General features: G+C 57.0%; 2 protein-coding genes across 8 annotated transcripts; one reads left to right on the forward strand and one right to left on the reverse strand.

The window, feature by feature from the left end:
* The first annotated feature begins 438 nt into the window (after positions 1-438).
* Positions 439-17311, forward strand: NHERF1 (NHERF family PDZ scaffold protein 1). 2 transcript variants are annotated; one of them, XM_081029415.1, is made up of 6 exons: positions 439-1149; positions 11512-11673; positions 12478-12631; positions 14945-14985; positions 16127-16216; positions 16450-17311. In XM_081029415.1, exons 1-6 carry the CDS (start codon positions 688-690, stop codon positions 16639-16641), a joined length of 1101 nt encoding a protein of 366 aa, XP_080885541.1. In that variant the 5' UTR covers positions 439-687; the 3' UTR covers positions 16642-17311. The 2 variants fall into 2 exon arrangements, with proteins under 2 accessions (XP_080885541.1, XP_080885540.1); XM_081029414.1 differs by having other exon boundaries at positions 466-1149; positions 16076-16216.
* On the reverse strand, positions 17301-22804 carry NAT9 (N-acetyltransferase 9). 6 transcript variants are annotated; one of them, XM_081029433.1, is made up of 7 exons: positions 22703-22804; positions 22279-22364; positions 21347-21456; positions 20634-20777; positions 20049-20108; positions 19749-19843; positions 17301-19638 (listed from the first exon to the last, which is right to left on the reverse strand). In XM_081029433.1, exons 2-7 carry the CDS (start codon positions 22353-22355, stop codon positions 19519-19521), a joined length of 606 nt encoding a protein of 201 aa, XP_080885559.1. In that variant the 5' UTR covers positions 22356-22364; positions 22703-22804; the 3' UTR covers positions 17301-19518. The 6 variants fall into 6 exon arrangements, with proteins under 6 accessions (XP_080885559.1, XP_080885558.1, XP_080885560.1 ...); XM_081029432.1 differs by lacking the exon at positions 22703-22804 and adding an exon at positions 22435-22696 and having other exon boundaries at positions 18895-19638; XM_081029434.1 differs by having other exon boundaries at positions 18896-19638; positions 22291-22364; positions 22703-22802.
* Between the last annotated feature and the right edge of the window lie 127 nt (positions 22805-22931).

Genomic DNA, 22931 nt, shown 5'->3' on the forward strand with positions numbered 1-22931 from the left:
TTAAGACCGCTGGAACCTCGTAGCCCCAGACCCGGAGCGGTTTCCCCGGCAACGTTCGCCCCTCCACCCCCGCATTGGGGCTGCACACAAGGTTTTGGCTAAAGGCTGTTGAAACTTTAGGGTCCTTTACCCACGGGTTGGCTCTCCTCAATTCCCGCCACTAGTGGGGGAAAATCAGAACCCAGCCAGCGGGCCCGTCTACCCAGAACCTGGAACTCGCCCCGCCCCCCGCCTCAACTCCGGCCACTTGGCAACAAACACTTCCACTTCCTGAACCCTTTCTTCTCCCGCCGCGGGGCGCCAGGCCGAGCGCAGGGCACCGCCCCTGCGCGTTCCCATTGGCCGGCGTCGTTCACCCGGCCTGAGCTCCTCCTGTCCGTGGTCCCTGATTGGTCCGAGGTGGTCCACACCCTCGGCGCGGCCCCGCCTCCTAAATAAGGGTCCGGGGCGGGTTCTGGAACGCTCAGACGCCGCGCGGGACGGGGATTGGTCCAGGAGTTGTGTTTTTGGCTCCTCGCAGTTCACTGCCGCCGCTCGCGGGACACCTGCTAGTGCTGCGGGCGCGGAGATTTGCGGCCGCGCTCCCTCCAGCCTCGCAGTCCGCAGGGCTGGGAAAAGGACCGGATCGTGCAGTCTTCGGACCCCTACCGGACCCTGCGTAGCGCCGCTCAGCCATCGTAGAGCGAGATGAGCTCTGACGCGGCGGCCGGGGCACCCCTGCCCCGGCTCTGCTGCCTGGAGAAGGGTCCGAACGGCTATGGCTTCCATCTGCACGGGGAGAAGGGCAAGGTGGGCCAGTTCATCCGGCTGGTAGAACCCGGCTCGCCGGCCGAGAGGGCGGGGCTGCTGGCGGGAGACCGGCTGGTGGAAGTGAACGGAGAGAACGTGGAGAAGGAGACGCATCAGCAAGTGGTGAGTCGCATCCGCGCGGCGCTCAACGCGGTGCGTCTGCTGGTGGTCGATCCCGAGACGGACGAGCGGCTGCAGAAGCTGGGCGTCCAGGTCCGGGAAGAGTTGCTGCGCGTCCAGGAAGGGCCCAGGCAGGCCGAGCCTCCGGCCGCCGCCGAGACACAGGAGGCTGGCGGCGAAAATGAGCCGCAGGCCGACGCTCGGGAACCGCGTGAAGCCGAGAAGAGCCATCCCGAGCGGGTAAGTGCGGGCTGGGCCGGGCGGCGAGGCCGGAACGGCGTGGGAGGGAAGGAGCGGGGACAGACCCAGGCGCCCCGCGCCCGCCTTGTCTTTCTGAAACTCGATCCTCGAGGGGGAGACTGCTTCCGCCCGCCTCCCAGGCTCACTGGCAGTTACAGGCTTGGGGCTGCGTCCCACGACCCCCACCCCCTCTCCACACTCGCTTGGACTTTGAGCTTCTTTGCCACCAGCACCTCTTGTCCCTTGGCCTTTGGAAGTGAGGGAAGGGAGGACGACTCGGGGAAATCCAGTCCCCGTTTCCTCGGCTCTGTTGGTGGAGTCTGCTCTCGTTTTTTCGCAACCCTCCAATCCCACCCTCTCCGGGCCCGATTCCTCGACTATCCCACTCCTGGCCGCCCCATAGTTGCCAGCTTCCTCCACGGTCCCCGTGGGTGGTAACAGAAGCTGGGGTAAAGTGAGCGCCGCCCCGACTTCAAAAAGCTAGAGGAATAACAACTCCCTTTCTGTGCGGAGCCCTGGCGCTGGGAGGGCAGGGGTCGCAGGCAGGGTTTTACCCTCCAGCCCACGGGTGTGTGTATCCTTAACTTCAGCTTCAGCCCGGCTGGACTTCATCCTCTTCTGAAGTCCGGTGTGACTTCTAAGAAAGACAGAGGAAGCCCCACCGTCTTAGGGCGATGTGGGGGGTGGGGTGCGGGGAGGAGGTGCAGAGGCCTCTCGGGGGTGTTGGCGGCGGCTCTGCCGCCCAGGAGGATTTATGGTTCTCAGGAATGTGAGGAGTAAGCGCTAGCTTGTGTCGGCTGGGAGGGAGGATCTTGAAGGAGGAGAAAGGTGGCTGAGGGGGATGGAGGAGAGGGAGTGGTCCCGTGGCACGCAGCTCTGCATGGGCGAGCGGAGCGTGCTGTGGGCAGGTGGTCTTGCCCTGGCATCGTCTGCCTCACTCCAGTGCCCCGACAGCCAAGCAGGCTGGTTGCTTTTTGCCCATGTTTGGTTTTCCCCTAAACGATCCCAGTTTGGGTCAGCTGCAGGAGGGGCAGTGGCAAAACAAGTTGTGCTGAGCCTCCTGTCCCCAGAGAGTGAAGGGGAGGTCTCGGTGCAGACTGGGAGTAGGGCCTATATGGCTCGCAGCAGCTCTCCACCGGGTGGCAGTGTGTGGTGCAGGTGTCCGGTGCCAGCAGGAGCCTCCCCTAGACAGAGAAAGGGTACAGTTTAGCATTGAGGTAGAAGGTGGAGCCCGAGAGGACCAACTGGTTCGGTGGAAGTGAAGGAAGTGAGGTCACTAGGAGCCCTGTCCCGCCGGAGCTCCTAGTGCCCGGAATGCCAGGGCCTCCAGTCTCCCACTTCCTGCCCTTGCCAGGCCGGCATTGGCAAGGGTGGGGCAGGAGTCAAAGCATCCCTGCCAGGGGTCAGAGACTAGGGAGTTGGTCCCAGGCAGAAATACAGTTTGAACTTTGTGCTGAGGGCATTGATTTGCCATTCTTTTATTTTTTTGAACTTTGGCACTCACACAAGTAGCACACCCCCTCCCCCAGCAGTTGCATCATGTTCAGCTCCTCCCATTGCCCTTTTGGTTTTGCTGCTGGGTGCCAGAGGGCCTGGGGGGTGGTAGAGGACCTAGCACATGCACCACCCCCATCTGAAAGGACAGCAACGCTTGGCTTCCTGCTGTCAGGATGAGCACAGAATCAGATTCCCATAGGTGGTGGTGTGACACCTGCATTTGTGTGTACTTTGTTAGGCCAGCAGAAGGGAGTAGAACCACTCCTACCCAGTCCCCCTGTCCCAGGGACATAGTCGCCAGGCCTCTTGGGGTTTCAGGTCAACAAGCAAATCACAGAACTTCTTTGAGACTTGGTTCTCCCATATGTAAAATGGGGACCTTGGAATACAGTGATACCTACCTTCTCTAGAATTTTATAGATAACAGAAGTACTCATGCCCCTATGGAATACTGAATTGAGTTCCTTTATGTCCAGGCATTTGAATACCAGCTCTGTGTAGCCCCCCACACACACTGCCTTTAGAGTTATGCATAGCCAGTCAGTACTGTTAAATCCCTCTAGTAGGAAATTGCCATGGAATCTGGGCATGCAGGTGACCTGCCTTGACATTGCAAAACAATGGTAATATCGTGTTATTTTTTTCCTCAAAGGCCTCTCCTATGTAAAGCACTTCAAGGTTTACTAATTAGTGGTAGCCTGAATTTGTTTGCAAAGTGGGTGCCGTTAAGGTATCTACATGAGTCCTCATCCGTGAAAAAGGTGGTATGGGGGAAAGTGCTCTGCAGATTGTGGGTGGCAGGTGACATCTCATTGGGAGGATAATACAGGGCAGAGGGCGAGGGGTGCCTGTAGTACCTGGTGCCTGTAGTACCTGGTGCCTGGTAGGAGGAAGAGGAGGTGTACTTCCAGCTCTGCCCACCTTTGTCGATGGCCTTCCCACCTCCACACCCATGGGGAGAGAGGAGCAGCAGCACCCTGGCTCATAACCTCGCAGTCACAGGATGGAATCTAAACCCTCGAGCTTGGTGGTTGGCACATGGGCCCACAGTGGTGGCTGGGCAGGCCTAAGCCAGCTCAGCTGTACTCGCTGGGCCACCTCAAGCCAAGTTCCTTAACCTCTCTAAGCCTCCATTTCCTCTTGTGTAAGTTGGGGGCCATAGCAGCTGCTTGGTGGGTTTATGGGGATTATACGAGGCTATCTGCAAAGCTCAGTGTCTGGTACTCAGTAAGTGCCCGGTATTTGAATTAAATATTTCACAGTGATTGTTACACACCTATCCATGGGGCAAGTAGCACTGGATCTGCCTCCCTCCTTAGGCAGGTGCAGCTGTGACCACGCCTGGCACTCAGTACCTGCGCAATCAGGGCTCGCTATTGTTGAATAACCATATATTTCACAGCCCTTCACTACCTGGCAGCCTACTCTCCCCACCTCCCCCTTGTGTCTACCCCACCACACCGAGGGTCCAAATTCTCTAGCACACCGTATTCACTCAGTCTTTGACCCTCCCTTCCTGACCTCCCTCGGCCTGGGAACCCTTCAGCCCCCCTCTCCACTGGGCACTCTCTCCAAGACCTCTCACCTCCCAAGGAGCCTTTCCTCGCCTCCTCCTCCTGCTCCCTGTCCTTACCTCTTTTATTGCTCTGCACACACGGTATTTGAATCATCTCTTTATGATCTCCATCACTGCATGGTGATTTCCCCAGGGCAACCACTGTGGCTGATTTGTGTTTATATCCCCAGCACTGTGCCTGGCACAGAGTAGGGAGGGGCTCAGTAACGTTTTTGAAATGAATGCATAATAGCCACCCGGGACCTTTGTCCTAAATCATTTCAGTCCAGCACACCTGGGCCTCATTACAACTCAAGCACACCCAGAGTTCGGAATTCCAGACAGAACCTACCCACTCCTTTTTCTTGCCTATGAGCAGCTTCCATTTTAAAATTAGGAGTAAGCCAGATCAACATGTGAATCCTAGCTCTGCCAACTGGCTGGCTCTGGGCCCCTAATTGTTCATTGTTCCCTGCAAGCCTCAGCTTCTACCTCTGTGAAATGGGGACACAAGCACCCATCCTGCATGGTTGGTGGGGGAATTCGATGCGATGATGGGGGGCGGGGGTAAGTGCCCACCTTGGTGTGAGTTCTGCCAGACCTGACCCTGATTCCAGAGGCAAAGATGGTACAGGCACCCCAGGTAACAAGGTGGGTAGGTGGGCACCATGAGCTGGCAGCCTCCCAACTGCTATCCCATTTCTGGGGGAACAGAACAAGGTTTGAGCAGCAGGATGTTGGATTTGAAATGAACAGGGTGTGGGCTCTCGTGTGCGTTGGTTCCTCCTCTTAGGCCATGTGTGGGGTCTCTTTCTCCCCTAGTCTATAGCGCCTGGTTCTTACCTTCAGGGCTGTGTCTTGGAACCCAGCTCACTCGGATTCCAGTGTCTGTTTGCATATCCATTTGGCCACACAGTTGGATTGTGCTCAGGGGCCTGCCTCTCCAGCTGGGTGTCTCTGCCCATCAGAGTGACATCAGTTCAGGCTGCTTGAACCATCTCCCTAAAAAGGTCCCGGTAGCTGAGCCCTTTGGGCCAGGACTCCCAGGTGCTCCTGTTCCCAGTGGCACCCTTCAAGCACCTGAGGATGCAGGCTCCTGGCCTATCCCTTCTCCTGTGATGGGCTGGGTGGGCAGTCTAGTGACCAAGGCTCTGCCTCCACCCTCAGGTCCTGAGAACCCGCCCTCGCTATCTCTGGGCTACCCTGTAGCACAAAGGGCCTATCTGGAGGCTGACCTTGACTGTTGGCCCTGGCCTTGCATTCGCCATCCCTAGGGATTAGAACAGCTCACCAAGTCCCCAGACCCCTAGACAATGTTTAGGGTTCTGTGCCCTGGAAAAGGGTAAGTGATACAGATTCCCTGTGGTCCAGGTTCAAGTACTGCTCTCTGCTGTGTGATTGAGCTCCAGCCTCTCCCTGTGCCCTGTTCGAAGGTCACGGGTGGGGATTTTGAAGAGTGTTTGGCGCTGACAGCCTAAGGGTTGAGAGTAAGACCTCTAGGATCTACTCAGGCCATTGCCACGGCCACTAGCCACGTGTGGCTCTTAGTACCTGAAATGTGCACAAGTCCAAATTGAGATATGCTGTAAGAGTTAAATGCACACCAGATTTTGAAGACCTAGTACAAATAAAAAGATGTAAAATAGTCCCCTCATAACTTTTTAAATGTATTACATGTTGAAATGATAATATTTTGGATATATTGTGTAAAGTAAGCTATTACAATTAATTTCTCCTGTTTCTTTTTACCCTTTAATGTGGCTGCTAGAAAACTTTTAATTACCTGTGTTACGTAACAAAATTCAACCAAGTAACTTTGATGATCAAATTGGCTTTACTAAGTGATTCATGAATTGGGCAGCATCGCATCTAGCAACTAGAGGGGAGCTCCGAAGGGTTGTACAAAATGGAAGGTTTGGAGCTATTGACAAACAAAAGAAAAGATTATTTTGGGGCCTGACGTCTTCTTCGGGAAGGGTTTTTCTGATATAGATTGCTTCTTCTCTCTATGGGGGAGATGGAAGTGACCAATTACCAGGTGACCGATTACCTTACTGGTGCTTGACCAGAAAATTCTAGACTGGTTGATTAAGATTATATTTCATGGAGAGGTTGAAACTACAGTTAGATAAGGTGTTGAATCTAGGTTTGGTATCATGGGCTATTAGCACGAGTGACACCATTTTGGACCTGAGGTTTTCTTTAACACCTGAATGACTGGCATTATATTTCTACTGGATAGCTGGTCTAGACATACGTTAAGAGCCTGCCTTCTCCTATGAGCTGAGCGATTTATGTGCTCTGTTTGAAGCTGAGTTTCTTCATCTGTGAAATGAGGGCAATAATACCTTCCTCACAGGGTTGTAATTGTGTTTTAACGAAAAAAAAAACCACATAAAGCCCTAGTGCAGTGCTTGGCACATAGTAAGTGTTCAGAAAACAGTAGCTGCTGTTTGTTATTTCAGTAGAGCCCCCATTTCACAAGCTCTCTGAAGGTCCTTACAAGTAGCCTCTTGGGACAGCCCACAGGAGTTAAATCCAGCACCTTCTGGGAGGTGGGAGAGGGATGAGGAGGACTGTTGGTAGAGTGCTTGCTGGGCAGGCAAGCAGGGGGTAGCCAGCCTGGACGGTGGCCAGCCAGGCAGCAGCCCAGGCCACGTACCAGCCTGCTCCATCCCAGCCTTGCCCAGCCCTGCGGAGACCTGAGCCAAACTCCCTCAGGTGTGTCTCTGGACAGCACCAGAAGAAAAGAGCCAGAGGGGGGATCTGGCTCAGGGCTCCTGCTTGGGGGTGTTGAAGAAGCAGCCCCCACTTTAGCTTATGTCTCCTTCCTGGATCCCACCCTGCTGGGCTCCAGCAAAGTGCCTTCCCACTGAGAAACAGAAAGTCCAAGATCAGGGGCTAGGAGCAGCTCCCTTTTTGCAAATGGAGGTGTCTAACTTTCCTCAGCCTGCACAGACCTGGGGGGGTTCTGTAGGGTGAATTGGAACCACATCAGGGCCATAAGGCATGGGTCACTACCTCCCCTGGGTGAGGGAGGAGAGCATAATATCCCTTCAGTCTAGAGCTGTGGATCCTGGCTAGTGGTCTGAGCTCCTGGGCACTTCCCAGCCTGCCCTAAGGACAATACCCCCATGTTGCCCTGTCACACGTCACCCCAGGCTGGGCCAGCTCTCCTTCCTGGCTTCCTTGAAGAGCTGGCACCAGACCCAAGCCTGTGTCTCCACAGTCTCGTGGAACAGACTGAGCTGCCTCCCAGAGCAGCCATGGTTCCTACCCCCTCCACCACCCCAGCAGAACTGTCAGGGCCCCTTCTCCCTACCTCTCCCATCTCCTACCTGTTCACCCCGTTATTGAAGCTGATTTCCCTGTACGGTGCAGCAGGGAACCATTCATAGGTGCATGAACAAGAGCCCTTAGCTGGGGCTGGGCTGGGGGAAGGGCAGTTTGGGGGGGGTGAGGTCACTTCTATTGTTCCCCCAGCCACCCTGGTGGTCTCCGCCTCCTCCAGCCTGCCCTTTACGGGAAGCCGCCAGGCTGTTCTCTATAGGCTCCTCACCACGGCACTGGCCAGGGAGGGGCCGGGCCCAGTGGGGCGTTGGCACCCCCAGCTGCCCTCCCTGAGGAGGAGCAGGGAGCGGCCTGGGCCTGTTCCCCAGAGACAGTCACTGGGATTATGGTATCGACTTTCCCCAGCTTTCCAGGTGGTTGCTGGTGGTGCCTATTGAATTCCGTGCCCGCCATCCGCTCTCTGGGCTGCGTGGGTGGAGGTGACTGGGCGGCCACTTGGGGTGGAGCTGGACTCCCTGGGGGAGAGGAAGGAATGGAGGGGGGCAGCCACATCAGTTCTGGGATAGGATTTGGAATAGCCGGAGAACCTGAGAGTGGGAGAAGGCCCCATGAGAGTCTGGGAGCAGCTCTCCTGGCAGGGTCTTTTCCAGAATGTGCGTCGTCTGGCATTTTCTCGAAGTGAGACATTCAGACCCATCTAGCTCCCAGCCGCCCCTGCCCATTGGCCGCCATTCCCTCAGGTTCCTTCCTCTGGCTTTCGAGTCTCCGCCAGTCTCCTCACTGAGCAGATCCTGATTTTCATTTGGGAGCTGTTATCACTGGGAGTCCCACCTGAGGCTCTGAACACCCTGGAAACATGGTCCTCTTGAAGTCACCCCCCGCCCCCCCCAGCTCTGGACCGCTCTAGCACTGTGGTGCGAGGCTCCTCCTGAACTCCAGGGGGCCACACCAGGCCCTGTCCCAGTTCTGGGGGTACAGGCCCAGGAGCAATGGTGGTCAAGCTCAGACTAAGTGCCTGACCCCCCCCCATCTTCTCAGTGCTGGGCCAGCCCCACAGGTCCCCAGGGAGACTGCCCCCCAGGGACTCCTGTCAGCACCAGCCTCCACCCAGGATGAGATGAGCTGAGTTAGCCGCTGGAATGACACCTCCTGGAGACAGCTGGGGGCAGGGGAGGGAGAAACAAGGCTGGTCTCCCTGAAAGAATGGGAAGCCCCCACCCCTTACTGTGGGAAGGGGGGAGTCTCCAGGGGCTTGGAAAGGAGGGAGCTAGATGGAGCTCTGTAGGCATCTGAACACTTCAAAAAACTACCTGGGGCTTCCAGTCTGCCTGCCCAGCCCCAGCGGGCAATGGACCAGGTCCCATTGCAGGGGGAAGGAAGCAGCAGGGCCCTGAGTCCCTCAGGCTGGGTCTCCCATTTTCCCCACCCTCATGGCTTGCTGCTGGCAGAGGGGAACAAGACTGAAAGCAGGCTTCCAGCTTTAATGACAGGTCACCAGGCACATAGTCCTGGGGTGAAACATGCTGAGGATCAGTAAGGGAAGCCCGCAGCACAAAGACCTGGGCCTGGAGATGGGCATCACGGGGCCAGGGCAGCCCTGCCAGCCAGGAGAGCAGCCCAGGCCTGCCCTTTGCCTTGTCGCCTGTCCCAAGCTCAGTCTGTAGCTCTGGCTGCAAGAGGCCTTTTGAGACCCCGGAAGGAAGGCTGTGGTTTCATCAGCTCCCAAGCACCTCCCCACAGAAACTGCAGGTACCTCAGGGAGAGCCACTCCAGTGTTTGTGACTCTTGAGGCCTCAGCTCCAAGTGGGCCCCCTCCCAGTCTGGACTTGGTCTTAAGGGTCGAGTCAGAGACAGGGTTGGAGTTCCGGCTCCTCCTCCACTGGAAGCTGTGTGACATCAGGCAGTGCGCATAACATCTTGAGTCTCAGTTTCCGCATCTTGAAGATGGGGGCAGGAGGTGACCAGGCCCCGCCAGGTTGCTATGGGAAGGCTCTTTGGAATGAGGGGAAGCGGGAAGAAGCAGAGACATCAGAGCTCCCCCCTTCCTTCCCCGGGATTCACCCTCCCCACTTTCTCAGGGCCACTGGAGCTCAGCCTGGTTGGGGCAGAAAGCTGAGCCTGCCCTGGTGGTGGCAGCTGGTCAGACCTGTTCCTGCTAGCTTAGGCTTCAGCTTCAGAGGGCCAGGCTGGCAGCTTTGTGAAGGGATTAGCTTGAGGGGAGAAGAGCCTCACTCACTCCCAGGAACAAGATCCCACACGGCTGTGGCTGGCCCGGATAAGCAGGCATCCGCGGGCCTGCTGGTGTGGGCTCTGCAGGGAGGAAAAGGAGAGGGATGAGGAGAACTTGGGAAAAGGGGGTTCCTGGGGCCTCTAGCCTAGATGAGGGTACCCACAGGCCCAACCGTCACCCCTCCTTCCTGTCTTGGCCTCTCCACATCCTTCATCAACATCCTGAAACACAGAAAGATCTGCCGCTACGCTTAAAGGAAGACCTAGTCACCCTCTGACCACCCCGAGAGTGGAGGGGTGGGGACTGAGTCTCACTGCAGATGGCACCTCCTCCTGGGGCTGGCAAGTTGGGGCAGGCGACCTGTAAACCCTTCTCTCCTTCCCCACCTATCCCTGCCTTCTCCACTCCAAGCTGGGGACTGGGAATTCAGAGCAACCTGGCACCCCACCCAGCCCCCAGAATCTCACTTCTCACTTTTGTTTGACTGTTCATTAGTATGCACAAGTGAGAAAGTCTACATATGCAAGGGGATTTTACAACTGTCAGGTGTTCTCTCCTATGTTAATTATCTCACTGCCTCACAGCAACTCTGGGAGGCAGGTGGCACTAAGAATGGTCTATAAATAAGGCACCTGAGGTTCTTGAGAAGGCATTTACTGCCCCAGGTCACATAGTGGGGAAGCTGGAACCTGGGCCTGGCCTTGACTCCAGCCATTGCTCATTGTCTGGGGTCCAGGGGTAACCCAGAGTGTGCAAGCTATTTGCTGCGGCCCTGCCCCAGGCCTGGGAGGAGGGGGAGAGGGACCCCAAGTCAGTCCTGGTGCTTGGGCTTCTGGTCAAGATTTCAGTTTCTTGCCCACTCACACGTCCTCCCTCCATCCTGTCCACGTGTCCCAGGCCTGCAGCTTCTAAGCTCAGCTGCCAAGTTGGAGCAAACATTTGGTAAAGAAAACGTTCAGCTAAGTGTCTGAGTGCTCACGAGAAATCTGCTTGTGCCTTTTCAATAGGTCACCTTGTCCAGGCAGCCACACTGGGCTCCCTTTAGCCCAGATCCCCCCCCATTCAGGCTTCTTGGGGGACCAACAGGATCTCTGGGGTTCTGTTGCTGCCTTTGCTAGGCCAGTCTTGGTGCTGCCAGTAGGATGTCCTTGTCTTGTTCAGGGACCCCAGCTGTGCCACTCCGGGTCTGTGGTCATCATTGCCCCTCCCCGCCCCGGCTCCCTTTGACTGGGCCACTTGTCGTGGTGGGGGAGACAGGAGTCGTGTGGGTGAGGAAGGGCTTTACTGTAAACATGCCGAGCAGCTTTCAGTAAACACCTGCCTCTGCCTCCCTGTTGCAGACAATGAGGTACAGGGTCTGGGGTCCCCTGTCACATGTCTCAGGTACCCAGCCAGACTGGCAGGGGTGCTACTTACCCCCCCCACCCCGCCCCCCGCTCAGGAGGGCCAGACTGAACTTTTGGTAGGAGGGACAAGGTAGCAATCAAAATAACATGATTAACCTTAGACGGTTGAAAGGGGGACTTGAGCTAATCTGGTTCACCCCTCATTTGCCAGAAGAGGAAACACGTTTGGACAGGGGCCTTGTTGCCCGGGGTCGCCTAGGCAGTTTGCTGCAACATCAGGTCTCTGAGTCCCAGGCCAGCATTCTCTCACATTGCTGTGTAGGCTCTAAGCAGACTCGCTTTATTGAGCACTCTTCCTTGATGGGGACATGGGGTCAGGCACAGGGCAAGGAGAGTAGGACCCAAGACACTGGAGTGACACGGACCTTCCTTTATCCCCACAGCGTGAGCTTCGGCCTCGGCTCTGCACCATGAAGAGGGGCACCAATGGCTATGGCTTCAACCTGCACAGTGACAAGTCCAAGCCTGGCCAGTTCATCCGGTCAGTGGACCCGGACTCACCGGCCGAAGCTTCGGGGCTCCAGGCCCAGGATCGCATCATTGAGGTAATGCTTCCTGCCTTCTTCCCAGGTTCTTCCTTCCTGATTCCTCCACATGGATGAGCATCTCCAGGCAGCCATCACACCTTCTGCTCCTTGGTTAGCCCCTGGGGCCCAGGCATCCCATAGATGCGGGCAGGCGGGCAGGAGGGGAGATGGAAAGGTGGTGAGTGGGTGGGTGGAGGGACTGACGTCTCTCGTTCCCCACCTCCCCTGGCTCTTCTTCACCGAGCGCAGCCCCTGATTCACCTGTCTATCCAGGTAGCTATCTGGGGCCACCCCTAGAGTTTCCTGCTGCCTGAGTCCTCAAGGCCAGGCATAGGGATGGGGATGGGCGGATGAAATCCTCTTCCCCAAGTAGGCTGTTAGGCACGTGTGCTGTGCTCAACAGGAGAGGAAACGTGACCCAAATGCCTTGGGCAGGTCCCAGAATCTCAGTCTTAGAACCTTAGAGCTGGAAAATCAGCTCTCCCCAGACTTCTCATTTTACATGTGAGCAAACCAAGGTCCAGAGAAGGAAGTCGACAAGTACACAGAAAAGCTGGGGCCCAACCCAGCCTCCCAAACCTTTCCCATCCCTCCGGTCACAGCTGTGTTTGTTTAGTCTCATCTGAATATTTACTTTGGCTTTTCTCACGTGTCCTGCCTCCCATCTGACTGTCAAGTGGGAGGACCACTTGGCCTCTACAGGCCAGTGGGGCTCAGTGTCCCCAGATTGCCAACTGGCCGAGAATGAAGATCACTTGCACCTCCTCACCCTACCCCCCCCAGAACTGAGATCTGTGCCGGTAACTCTGCCCCCACTCACAGGTGAACGGGGTCTGTATGGAGGGCAAGCAGCACGGGGATGTGGTATCTGCCATCAAAGCTGGTGGGGACGAGACGAAGCTGCTGGTGGTGGACAAGGAGACCGACGAGTTCTTCAAGAAATGCAAAGTGATCCCGTCTCAGGAGCACCTGAGCGGTGAGCTGATTGGCGAGGACGAGGCCCCCACGTCAGGGGTTGGCCAGGGTTCTAGACTTCACTGTGTCCCGGGTGAGGGATGAACAGCTTCCTGCTTCAGTGCACCCCCACGTCCTTCGGGGGAGGCCCAGGGGTGTGGGTTGGCAGTGGGTTCCTGAGGATGGCATATGACAGTGGTAAGCTGGCCTGAGGGATGGCCAGATGGGATGAGCTGCTGCTTCTTGCCCCAAGGCTGCAACAACACAGGGAGGCCTGAGCTTCCAATCCCTCCACCCCCAGCGTGTTCTCAGGGCAGTGCTGATTCAAGGAAAGGGTTAACTCTGGGGAGGCCTCCAGCCTTTGCTTGGTCAGATCAGAGTCCAATGACAGGGGCCCAGTGCCTCCCCTCCCTTCTCTCAGGTTGTCTTGGAAACCCAGGCTTGCTGGCTCTAGAGAGCAGTGGGTCCCCTCTCGGTCCCTGGGCCCCTGCCCTCCCCATCCCCCACCATCACCCTGCCAAGCCTGGCACTTCCCCTTACGTGAGTCCAAGCCAAAGGGGGCGGGGCTGCTAGACCAAAGCAAGGAGTTAAGCAGCGCTCTGCTCCCTGGTCTGGACTTTCTCCCTGGGAAGATGGCTCCAGCGGGGGTTGGGAGATGGAATCTCTTTGGATTTTGCAGTGGTTGGGGCCTCCCTCAGGCTGTCAGGGTTATATTTGTGTGTTTGGGGGTCCATACAAAGGTCCTGCCACAGGCTTGGATCCCTAGCTGGAGGGACCCAATGGGAAGGCCCAGTCTGCATCTAGCCCAATCTAGGGTGCTAGGGGTTCCCAGAAGGCAGGATGGGTCAGTTGGAAGTCCCTAGCAGACACTGGGCGTGAGAGGTGGGGTGTCAACTTACCCTTGTCTCCCAAATTCATGGAGACCAGGTAACTCAGATAATCCCCTTCCTTAGGGAGGGGGAAACTGAGGCCCTGGGAACCAGCCTTGCTTTTGGGGACATGATATGAGGAAGACACAGCAGAGATCTGGATTCCACTCAGCTCCTCAAATACCTTCCCCGCCTCCTCCAGCATCCTTCTCCCCTCAACCAAGTCATCAGCCTTCACATTCTTCCCTCTTGGGATGGGAAGGGCCCTGGGAACTAGGGTGACTGCAGCCTCTGGCCAGAGGGCCTGCACAGGGAGAGGCCAGGGGCAGGTCTCCCTAGTGTTCCCCCTTGTTTCTTCAGGGTGGTGTCTTCTACCCGGTCCTCCCAACTAGATGTAACTGGGGTGTCCCATAGAGAGGAATGTGCCCCCCCACCCCACCCCAGGGCTTCACCCTGACCACTATGAAACAGTCTGGAGCTCACAGGGAAGAGGCTGGCTTGGGCGCAGTGGGAAAGTGAGTGTCCCTATGTCTCCGCAGTCCCTGGTCTGGCCGAGGATGTTGGAAGGGAGGAAAAGGTGCGAGTCGGGTATACGTCACTGCTCAGGCCTCCAGTGCAGGGCAAGGGGAAAGGTCAAGCTAAGAGTTCAGAAGAACTGCACCCAGGCTGACCAGTCCCTGGAGATGAGGCAGCCCCCTTGCCACCACATGGGACCTCTACCCTGAGTGAGCCCAGCGAGGGTGACCCCAGGCCAGGGTTCTCTCCCTCCGACCCCTCCTATCACCACCAGGTTTCCCATTTTTGCTGGGTGGGGGGTCACACCCAGAACCCTGCCCTGAGCCCCCATCCCCTCAACTCCACACGGGCAAGTACGAGTTGGGATGATTTCCCACAACCTGGATGTGGTTCTAATCCTGGTGACACCACCATCACCTGGGAAGCATTTGGAAAACACTGATTCCTAGTCCTGCCCCAGGCCCACCAAGTCACAAGCTCTGGTGCCAAGGCCCGGGAATCTGGTTCTAATAAGCTTCTCTGGTGATTCTTAGGCAGCCAGCCAGGAATTTCAACCCCACCTAGCACAGTGCTCTTCTCCAACAGCTCCTTACCCATCAGTGGTCTAAATATTAATTTAGTAGGCAGCGCCTAGCACATTTCTTTCATGAAATTGAATAGAAAATATCAGAGCATTGTGACATAATGAGCGTAAGGTTTGGGGATGTACTAAAGGCAAGTTGTTTTGTGAAACTTGTGTTACACTCACACAGTCTGTGTGTGCTGCTGGGTTGTCAAAATGTCAACTGTACTTAACAGTGAGTTGCAGTCTAGTCAAGAGACTTTTAAACACTGTCCCAAGGCACAAGATCTAGTTATCTGTCCAGCTCCCACTGCTCACGTCTCCGTGCTTCAACCCATCCACATTTCCCTGAGCTTCTGGACTCATCTCTGTTTTTTTCCTTCACTAGGTCCCTTGCCCGAGCCCTTTACCAATGGGGAGATCCAGAAGGTAAAACAGACCCCTAACTGCTTCTCTGGCTCTCAGTCCGGGGCTGCGGGAGAAGGGTGGAAGGTGGTGTGGTTGGGAGGACGGCTGTCAGGCTCAGGAGCTCCCAGCCATACAACTGCCGCTGTAGCCTCGGCCCTTGCCTAGGACCAGGGCCGTTCAGACGGAGAGGCCTGGCACGCCCCTCTGCAGCCCGCCATCCTGGGTGACAAGCCCCACCTCCAACTCCCCACCGCACAGAGGAGGCCATTCTTCCCCCCAAGAACAGAGCTTCAGTGTCTGGCCGCATGCTGCCCGGCCGCTGCTACTTCCAGTCTGGGTTGGAAGAACAAAGCCCCTCCACCCCTCCTCCCCGGGCAGAAGGGACGGGAAGGCAGTGGAGGCTGGGGAAGAGATGGCGGGGCCGGTGCTAGCTGAGGCCACAGGAACCCAGGCAGGGGCTGAGCGCCAAGCTGAAGCCTTGGCCAAGGCCTTCACTCTGGGACAGGCCGACTCGGAGCTGGACCACAGAGCGGAGCTTTCTGCAGCGTTTGTTCAAAGGCTTCCCTTCCCCAGGGGCTCCTGCTGGGGCACAAAGGAAGGGGACGGGACCCTGGGCCACCTGAACCTCCTTTTGCTCCATCTGTGGGTCTAGAGCTGTCATCCACCTTATGCTTTTAAAGCCATTCTTAGCTGCTTTGGGGTTACGGTTTTAAGATTCCTGGGGTCAAGTCCAAGTAAACGGTCAGGGGGGGCCACAGGAGATAGAGGGCACATCACAGGTGTACCCCATGCCAAATAAGGAGGCCCCCAGTGTCCTCATGCTCCAGAAAGCCCCACTGGCCCAAAAGGCAAATCCTCCTTGGGAGGATTGGGGAGTGGGCAACTCAGCTGATCCCAGATGCTCCCCCCCCACTCACCCTCACCTTCCCCCCACCCCCCACCCCCTGTGGAACCCGGCTGCCTCTGATCCTTGGAGGAATGTGAAAATGAAAATCCCGAGGGCCCCTGGCAGGCTCAGGCAGTGGGGCTGTGCGGTGGATGACGAGGGCTCAAGTGGAACTTCTCAGGCTCAGGAACCTGTCTTCCCTGGGAACTCCCTTTTCTTGCTCAGGACTTCACCACCCCATCCCCCACCAGCCCACACCTGTCCTCTCTCTGCCAGGAGAACAGTTATGAAGGCCTGGCCGAGGTGGCATCCGAGAACCCCAGGCCAGCCCTGGCAAGATCCACATCCAGTGACACCAGCGAGGAGGTAGGCGGCTGGGCGGGTGGGGGGGGGGCACCGGCTTACTAGCAGCCCACTCCCAGGCCACACTCGTTCCTGGCACGTACCAGCCTGCCTTAGAGGTCACATGCCGAGCCACAGTCTACTCGTGACCCAACTTCCCTGGGCACTGGCCCAAGGGAGCCACCTCACCCAGGCCGAGGACCAGGAAGCCTTGTCAGGCACTGACTCCCGCTCTCTGCCTCCCCTGCTCTTCACAGCTGAATTCCCAAGACAGCCCCAAGAAACAAGACTCCACTGTACCCTCATCTACCTCCTCCTCCTCCGACCCCATCCCAGACTTCAACATCTCCCTGGCCGTGGCCAAAGAGAGGGCCCACCAGAAGCGCAGCAACAAACGGGCCCCGCAGATGGACTGGAGCAAGAAAAACGAACTCTTCAGCAACCTCTGAGGGCCTGCCCCGGCCACCCAGGAAAGCTGGCGAGCTGGGCCCACACCCCGATCTAACTCCCTCCCTTCTCCCACTTACCCACGAATGACATGCAAATCAGCACCAGCATCTCCCCCTTGGCAAATCTGATTTTTCTAGAGAACTGTGTTCTTCCCTTACCGCAGAGAAAGGGAATGTTTTTCTGTCCTACCCCAATCAAAAAGCAGACTGTCCTCCTCCTGAGTGCCTCAGCCTGTCAGGTGTCCCCTTGCCACCCCACCTGGGACATCACAGGGACCTGCGCCCAGCAAGAATTGCAGGACCAGGTGAGACATCGTGACCCCAAGTGGATGTGGGTCTGGGGTTGATCAAGGACTCAAGGATTCGACAAACACATCATCCTGAGAGCTGTGGGTTAAGCATCTTATTGTTGTCATTTGATTTGTTTTAAGAGTGCAGTATTGCAGAGTTTAGAGGGATACTTGTTTCCTGATTCACATGATTTTCCAGGTTGTTGCATCGAGGACATAGCAGTGGCCTCAGCCTTAAACTGTTTTGTTTCTACTCCCACCCCAGAACACTGGGCAGGTAGGGGAGAGTTTGGCCAGCCCCTGCCCAGCGCTGAGCCAGGCACCACCATTGTAATTCTAAGGAAACCCCATCAGAAATTCAACTGGTTTCTCCAAACCTCCTCGGCTTTGTGTGTTCCTTTAGAGCTCTGGCCTCCTGGCCTTGAGAAATGGTGAACAGGTGTTCCCAGCATGGCCTCTGGCTGAGAAGGTAGGGCTGGAGGGAGAGGGGGGTCCACGGCTCCCTGGGACCCCACGCCCGACAGTGGGAGGTGGGCAGCTTTAACCAGAAGGCGTTGGCCTGTCCCTGTCCCACATGCACAGGCTTGATCCAGACGGACATCCAGAGAGGTGCGAGCCCAGACCTACCTGCTGAGGGCTCTGAGCCTCCCTCTAATTCCAGGAGGGCTGGAAGTGTGAATCCTGGCTGGAGCCCATTGGGAATGTGAAGACTAGGCTTTGATCTTTCCGCCCTCAGCCAGTGGGGTGCAGGATTCCCAGGAGTGGCCTGAGCTGGCGCCAGATACTTTTATCTTATCTAGCCTGGGCCTGATTAGAGGGCAGTTGTCCAGGCCTAGGGGAAAACAAACCCAGGTGCTGGGCCCGGTGGCAGGTGGGGTGCAGGGGACTTGCCAAGGGCAAGATGCCCTATTCCTCCTCCAGAAATCCAGCTCCCTTACCTCTGGCTCTTGAGGCCACATCCTAGTGGTATGCCAGGGTGGCCTGAGAGCTGAGGCTGCTGGGCCAGGAGGTGCTCAGAGAGAAGGAAGGGAAGCTGGCCCCGGGCTACTCTCCACCCAAGCAGGAAACCTCAGAAACCAGGTTTCTGGGACTGAGAACAAGAAGAGAGCTAGCGAACCAGGGAGGGGACCTGTGAGGCCCTAGGACTGACAGAAGGCCAGTTGCTCTCCGGCCATCTTGACCTCTGGGTTTGTGTCCAAAGCCCATATTAGCACCAACTGCCCCAAACCCGGCTCAGCTGGGCTTGGCCTGGCCCCTCCACCCTTGCCTCTACCCTTTGACCCCCGATGGAGGCCCCCACAGGTGAGCAGGCCTGGGGACTGCCCCACGACATCATCTACTGGGTGGGAAAGCCCTAAGCTACTTTTGACCCTGATTAAGCTGAAGACAGGTAGAAAGGACAGGTGGCTCAGAGGGAACCCCAATGCTACGGGGCTGGGGACATGGTACACAGGAGAGCCCAGCAAGTGAAGTTTGTGTCTCGGATTCAGGCATGTTTTAGATTCTTTGTTTTTACATGCATAGCCTGGTGTCAGGTGGCAGAATCAAGGGGACTGGGAGCTGGGAGGCTTCAACCATAGTTCTGGTTCTGCCATCAGGAGGCCTCAGGCAAGCCACCTCAACTTGTCTGGGATTGCTTCTTCTCAGAAATATCCTAGGTGCCCTCAAGAGTCTCCGCCACGATTGTGTTTTGAAACCTGCCTGGCCTTTCTGGATGGCCACCCCAGATTACGACAGGCTTTGAGGACGTTGAGAAGTCAAAGTGTGTCCCCCTTCCTCTGGGGTGGGGAGACCTGGCCCAGCTCTGCCTGTTAAGCACCAGCTCAAGGCAGCCTGATCACCCGAACCTGTGCCTCCGACGCCCCCTCGTGGCCTTGTCAGCTTCTCCCAGAGGTGTGAGGCTGAGGAGTGGAGAGCCGGAGGCCTGAAGCTTTCAGCAGAGGGGTGATCCGGCCACAAGGAGCTGTGTCCAAAACTAATTTATTCAACATTCAAAACTGGCTCCAAAGAAGAGGAAGGAGGAGCAAGGACAGTCGCCCACTTTCCAAGCCATCTCTCTGTCCTAACAGGGCCAAGCTCATTCATTTCCAAAGCTCCCAGGGTCACACCCGGCCTAGAGCACTGAGTTACCCCTGTCCTGTCACTCCCACGCTGGACCAGGCACTGCTGGCTGGGCCTCCTAGGGGCTCACGTCTACAAGGCCCATGAGGAAACAGGAAGCTGGCCATGCAGTGTGCTTTACTCCCAGCCAGGGCCTCAGCCCCAGGGCAGCACCTCTGGCCTCCCAGGGGAAAGAGAGGACCTGCCTATTCACCCGGCACCCTTCGTCTCCAGCTCCAGCTCCACCCTGCCTCCTCCCATGGCTTTGTGCTGTCTACTCCAGGTTCCCAGAATCTGAGTGCACGTTTGGCTGGGAGGAGGGGCACCCTTGAGTCCCTCAGCCATACTGCCAGTCTGAGGGCAAGTCCGGCCCAGAGTCTGACAGGCCCCGAGAAGAGATTCCCAGCCTGGAGCGGGACCGGGAGCCCTCGGCCCCAAAGGCTCCATCCGTTCGCCTCCTGCTGCAGGGCTGTCAGCGGGGCTCCCACTACCCATCTCCGTAGGGCTTCTCTTCCACGTGGCTGGTCTGCTCCAGAAGCCACTGCCGCTCTGGTTCACTCACCGTCAGTCTGAGCGTCACCTCCTGGAAGACGCTGCTCACAGCCACCTAGTGAGCCAGAAACATCAGGGTTGGCTATGTTACAGCCACGAGTTCTAGCAGCAGCAGACCTCCCCACCCAGACCCAGGCTTCACCCTCCTGCCCGTGACACCCTTACCTGTTCAAAGTGAAGTTTCTGGAACATCCGGATGCTCGGTTCATTTCCTTGCCCGATTTTAGCCTCAAACTTGGTCAGACCTAGCTTGGTCACTCCTCCCAGAGATCAGAGAGGGACAAGCTGCAGGACGAAGGTCCCTCCAGCACACTCCACCCCTCCTGTCCCAGTCTGTGGCGGAGGCACCTGTCACACCCTCACCCCCACCCCCTCCAGGCCTGAAAAAGGCTCACGCCCAACATGCGCTAGCCCTCACCTGGGGCCTGGCCACATCTCCCCGCATTGTCTGCTCCGACTTCTTACCATAAGACATGATCATGAGAACAGCCTCAGTGCCAAAGCCTTTGCCCCTGCAGTCGGGCTCTAGGAAAAAGAGCAATCACTGACACCACGTGCCAGGCTCCAGACAGGTACAACCTCATTTAATCCTCATCACTCTACACAGTTTGTAAATATTACCATTCTGCAGATAAGTACACAGAAGCAATGAGAAGGTAAATGACTTGCCCAAGGTCTCAACTTGAATGCACCCAGTAACCTGACCCAGAGCTGATCCCTGAACCTCAGTGTGCCACTTCAACCCCTCAGGAGAAGGCTAAGGACCAAGGACACAAACTGGATGGGCTCCTCCTGTAGTGTGGGAAGATGCTCCAGGCAAGACTATTTCTGGAGCGTCCCCAGCACACCCTCAAAATGGGACGGACTGAAGTTTGAAGACCCTAAAACTCAAGGTTAAGTTCACTGCTAAGCATGGGTGCCGAGTGGCCGTCTGCCCCAGCTGGAGCCTCCCATTGGGCTTTCTGCGGTCCCTATGCAGCCTTGGCTGGCTTAAGGTTCAGCAGATCCGAGGGCCAGAAGGGAGAGAAGGCAGGGCCAAGTGGAACAAACCTGCAATCATGACCTCAATCTCCCCCAAGGAGGGGTCCCCTAGATCTGTGAGGAAGAGGTTCACGTCTCCCGCCATGCAGCTCTCTTCGGTGGTGCCTGGCTGGGCCTGCCACTTCTCCGCATCCATCACAATGAAGGTACACTCTAAGGAGAGAGGCAACAGGGTTATCACCTAACTCCCTAAAGAAATGCAGTGAGGACAGTCTTCCTACCCAAGCCAGAGAACGACTATCTCTGAGTCTGGTGGGAGAAAGGGGGGGGGCCAGGCCTTCCTTCAGCTGATTCCAAAGCCTAAATCTGCCTCTTGCAGGAAACAACGGCTTTTTCCAAACACCATTTTGGAAAATGATGGCTTTTACCCGTATTCTCAGAGAGTGGGGGACCCAAAGAGCAATAACTACACTGGGCTTGCAACAAGGGACATGAGAGACAAGGCCTCAATTCCAGCCAGAGCCCCAAATACTTTAAATCCTTCCAAGCCCGGTGTAGTGAGTGGGGAAGAGGACAGAGGCATCAGCCACATGGACCAGCCTCAGTGGTCATCAGAGTCTGAGGTTTTCAGGCACCTTGAGGCTTTTCATGAAGTGCTTTTCAAAAGGCTTCTGTGGCTGCAGAAGGGCGACAGCTGGCAATGAGAAAGGGAGGGAACCTGGAGACTGCCTCTGGAGTCAGCCCTCCCCCTACCAGCCCAGCCCAGGGCCTCCACTTCTCACTGTCAGCATCTTCACGCCAGCTGCGCTGCATCGCATACTCCTGCTCCAGGGTCAGCGGCTCGGAGGCTGTCAATCGCTGCAGCTCCTCTGATTTCATCCACTCGTGGTACCTGCAGGGACAGAGGGATGGCCTTTGGCAGGCAGGGCAGATTCAGAAGCGTGGATCTGACACTATGAGATAAAGAAATGGATGGTAGAAGGGTGAACCCTACAGGGCTAACACAGGACTCATGGAAGACCCAAAGAAAGGATTATAATGGTTCCTAAGGCAGATGGCCACAGCACAAGGCCCACAAGACAACAGCAGGAGGGGTCAGGAGTTCTATCCGCCATCCTGTCTTGGGGGTCAATGCAGAGGAGCAGTCTGAGGCCAAACATTCCTCAGATTCCTCAGGGGACGTGGACGGCAAGCCAAGCTCAGCAAAGAAATCTGGACCGATCCCCAGAGGCTGGGCACCGGAAATCTACAAGTAGAGAACACCCCTACATAACCACCACGCCAGTCTACCAGACTGCCCGCTGCCCCACGAGTCCCACCCTGCGACTCAGTCCTGGCCTTTCCAAACAGACATCAGAACAAGCCATCGGCGCACTTTTAGGGCACGCTAACACGAAGCCCCCAGGAACTGAGTACATGTCACTAATTTACAAGCAGGTGAGAAGACAATTTCTTGGTTTCCTACATACATTTAGTCGACACAAAATAAGTCCCTGCTGAAAGGCCAAAAAGGAAGCTGGGGGCGGGGGGGTGAAAGGGAAAAGCAAGGGGACGGGTGACTTCCTCCAGGAGAGTCCTAGTTCTCGCTTTTTCCTGTAATTTACTTCTCACACCCGTGTTTCTCCTTCTCAGAGGAAATGGCCTTTGAGATTCGGGCTAAGGGAGGCCGACCGTCCTCGCTACGCCTTCTAGAGCTGGCTTGCATCCCCGTTACCTAGGCACGTGCCGTGAGGTGTAGGGTACGAGCACCACCTTCTTCCCCAGCAGCAAGACGTTCTGATTTAACCTCATCGTGGCGGCCTGCGGGTGGGAAGGGCAAAGACTTCAGGGCCCCGCGCGAGTGTTCCCCCACTTAGGCTGGGAGACTTACCCCCAAAGCTCCCATCACTTGTCCAGCCGTGAAACTCCGCCCCAGAACCAACTTCCGGCCCTGCCTTCAGCTTATTTCCAACCACCCCTCTGGGCTCCGGCCGTCCCTCTTCCCCACCTCGCAAGCCAGGCCCACCAGGCCACTTGCGGGTGAGGCCAGATTAAGTTCTCCGTGCCCCCCACTTTGTGTGGAGTTACAGGCTACGCTCCTCTGCCCTCACCCCCGAACCCAACCACCGGAGGCCCCAAACCACCCAGTTCACACCCACTCGGCGCCGACGACAGCGTTGCCCCGCAGAAGTCACGCTCCCCCTCTCCTAACCAGCCCCGCTGCCCGACCCGGCCGACGGGCGCCCCTCGCGCATGCGCGTGGGAGCGCACCCCTCCCACTTCCGCCACGCAGACGGCAGCCGCCAGGACCCAATCCCGGTCCCGCCCCCGCGAGGCGCCCAATCAGCGCGCTGCGCCCCGCCCGAGGCGCGCGCGGACGAAGTGCGC

The sequence above is a fragment of the Rhinolophus hipposideros genome (genome assembly GCF_964194185.1).
Source record: "Rhinolophus hipposideros genome assembly, chromosome: 20".
Taxonomy (NCBI): domain Eukaryota; kingdom Metazoa; phylum Chordata; class Mammalia; order Chiroptera; family Rhinolophidae; genus Rhinolophus; species Rhinolophus hipposideros.

Excerpts from the sequence above, each read along its gene's own strand:
- NHERF1 (XM_081029414.1), top strand. The coding sequence starts at position 688 with ATGAGCTCTGACGCGGCGGCCGGGGCACCCCTGCCCCGGCTCTGCTGC. Across the intron at positions 12,632-14,944 it reads GTCTCAGGAGCACCTGAGCG|GTCCCTTGCCCGAGCCCTTT; the intron begins GTGAGCTGATTG and ends TTCCTTCACTAG. Across the intron at positions 14,986-16,075 it reads CCAATGGGGAGATCCAGAAG|GACTTCACCACCCCATCCCC; the intron begins GTAAAACAGACC and ends TTTCTTGCTCAG.
- NAT9 (XM_081029432.1), bottom strand. Across the intron at positions 20,778-21,346 it reads CTGGCGTGAAGATGCTGACA|AGTGTACCTTCATTGTGATG; the intron begins GTGAGAAGTGGA and ends CTCTCTCCTTAG. Across the intron at positions 20,109-20,633 it reads GATTGAGGTCATGATTGCAG|AGCCCGACTGCAGGGGCAAA; the intron begins GTTTGTTCCACT and ends TCTTTTTCCTAG.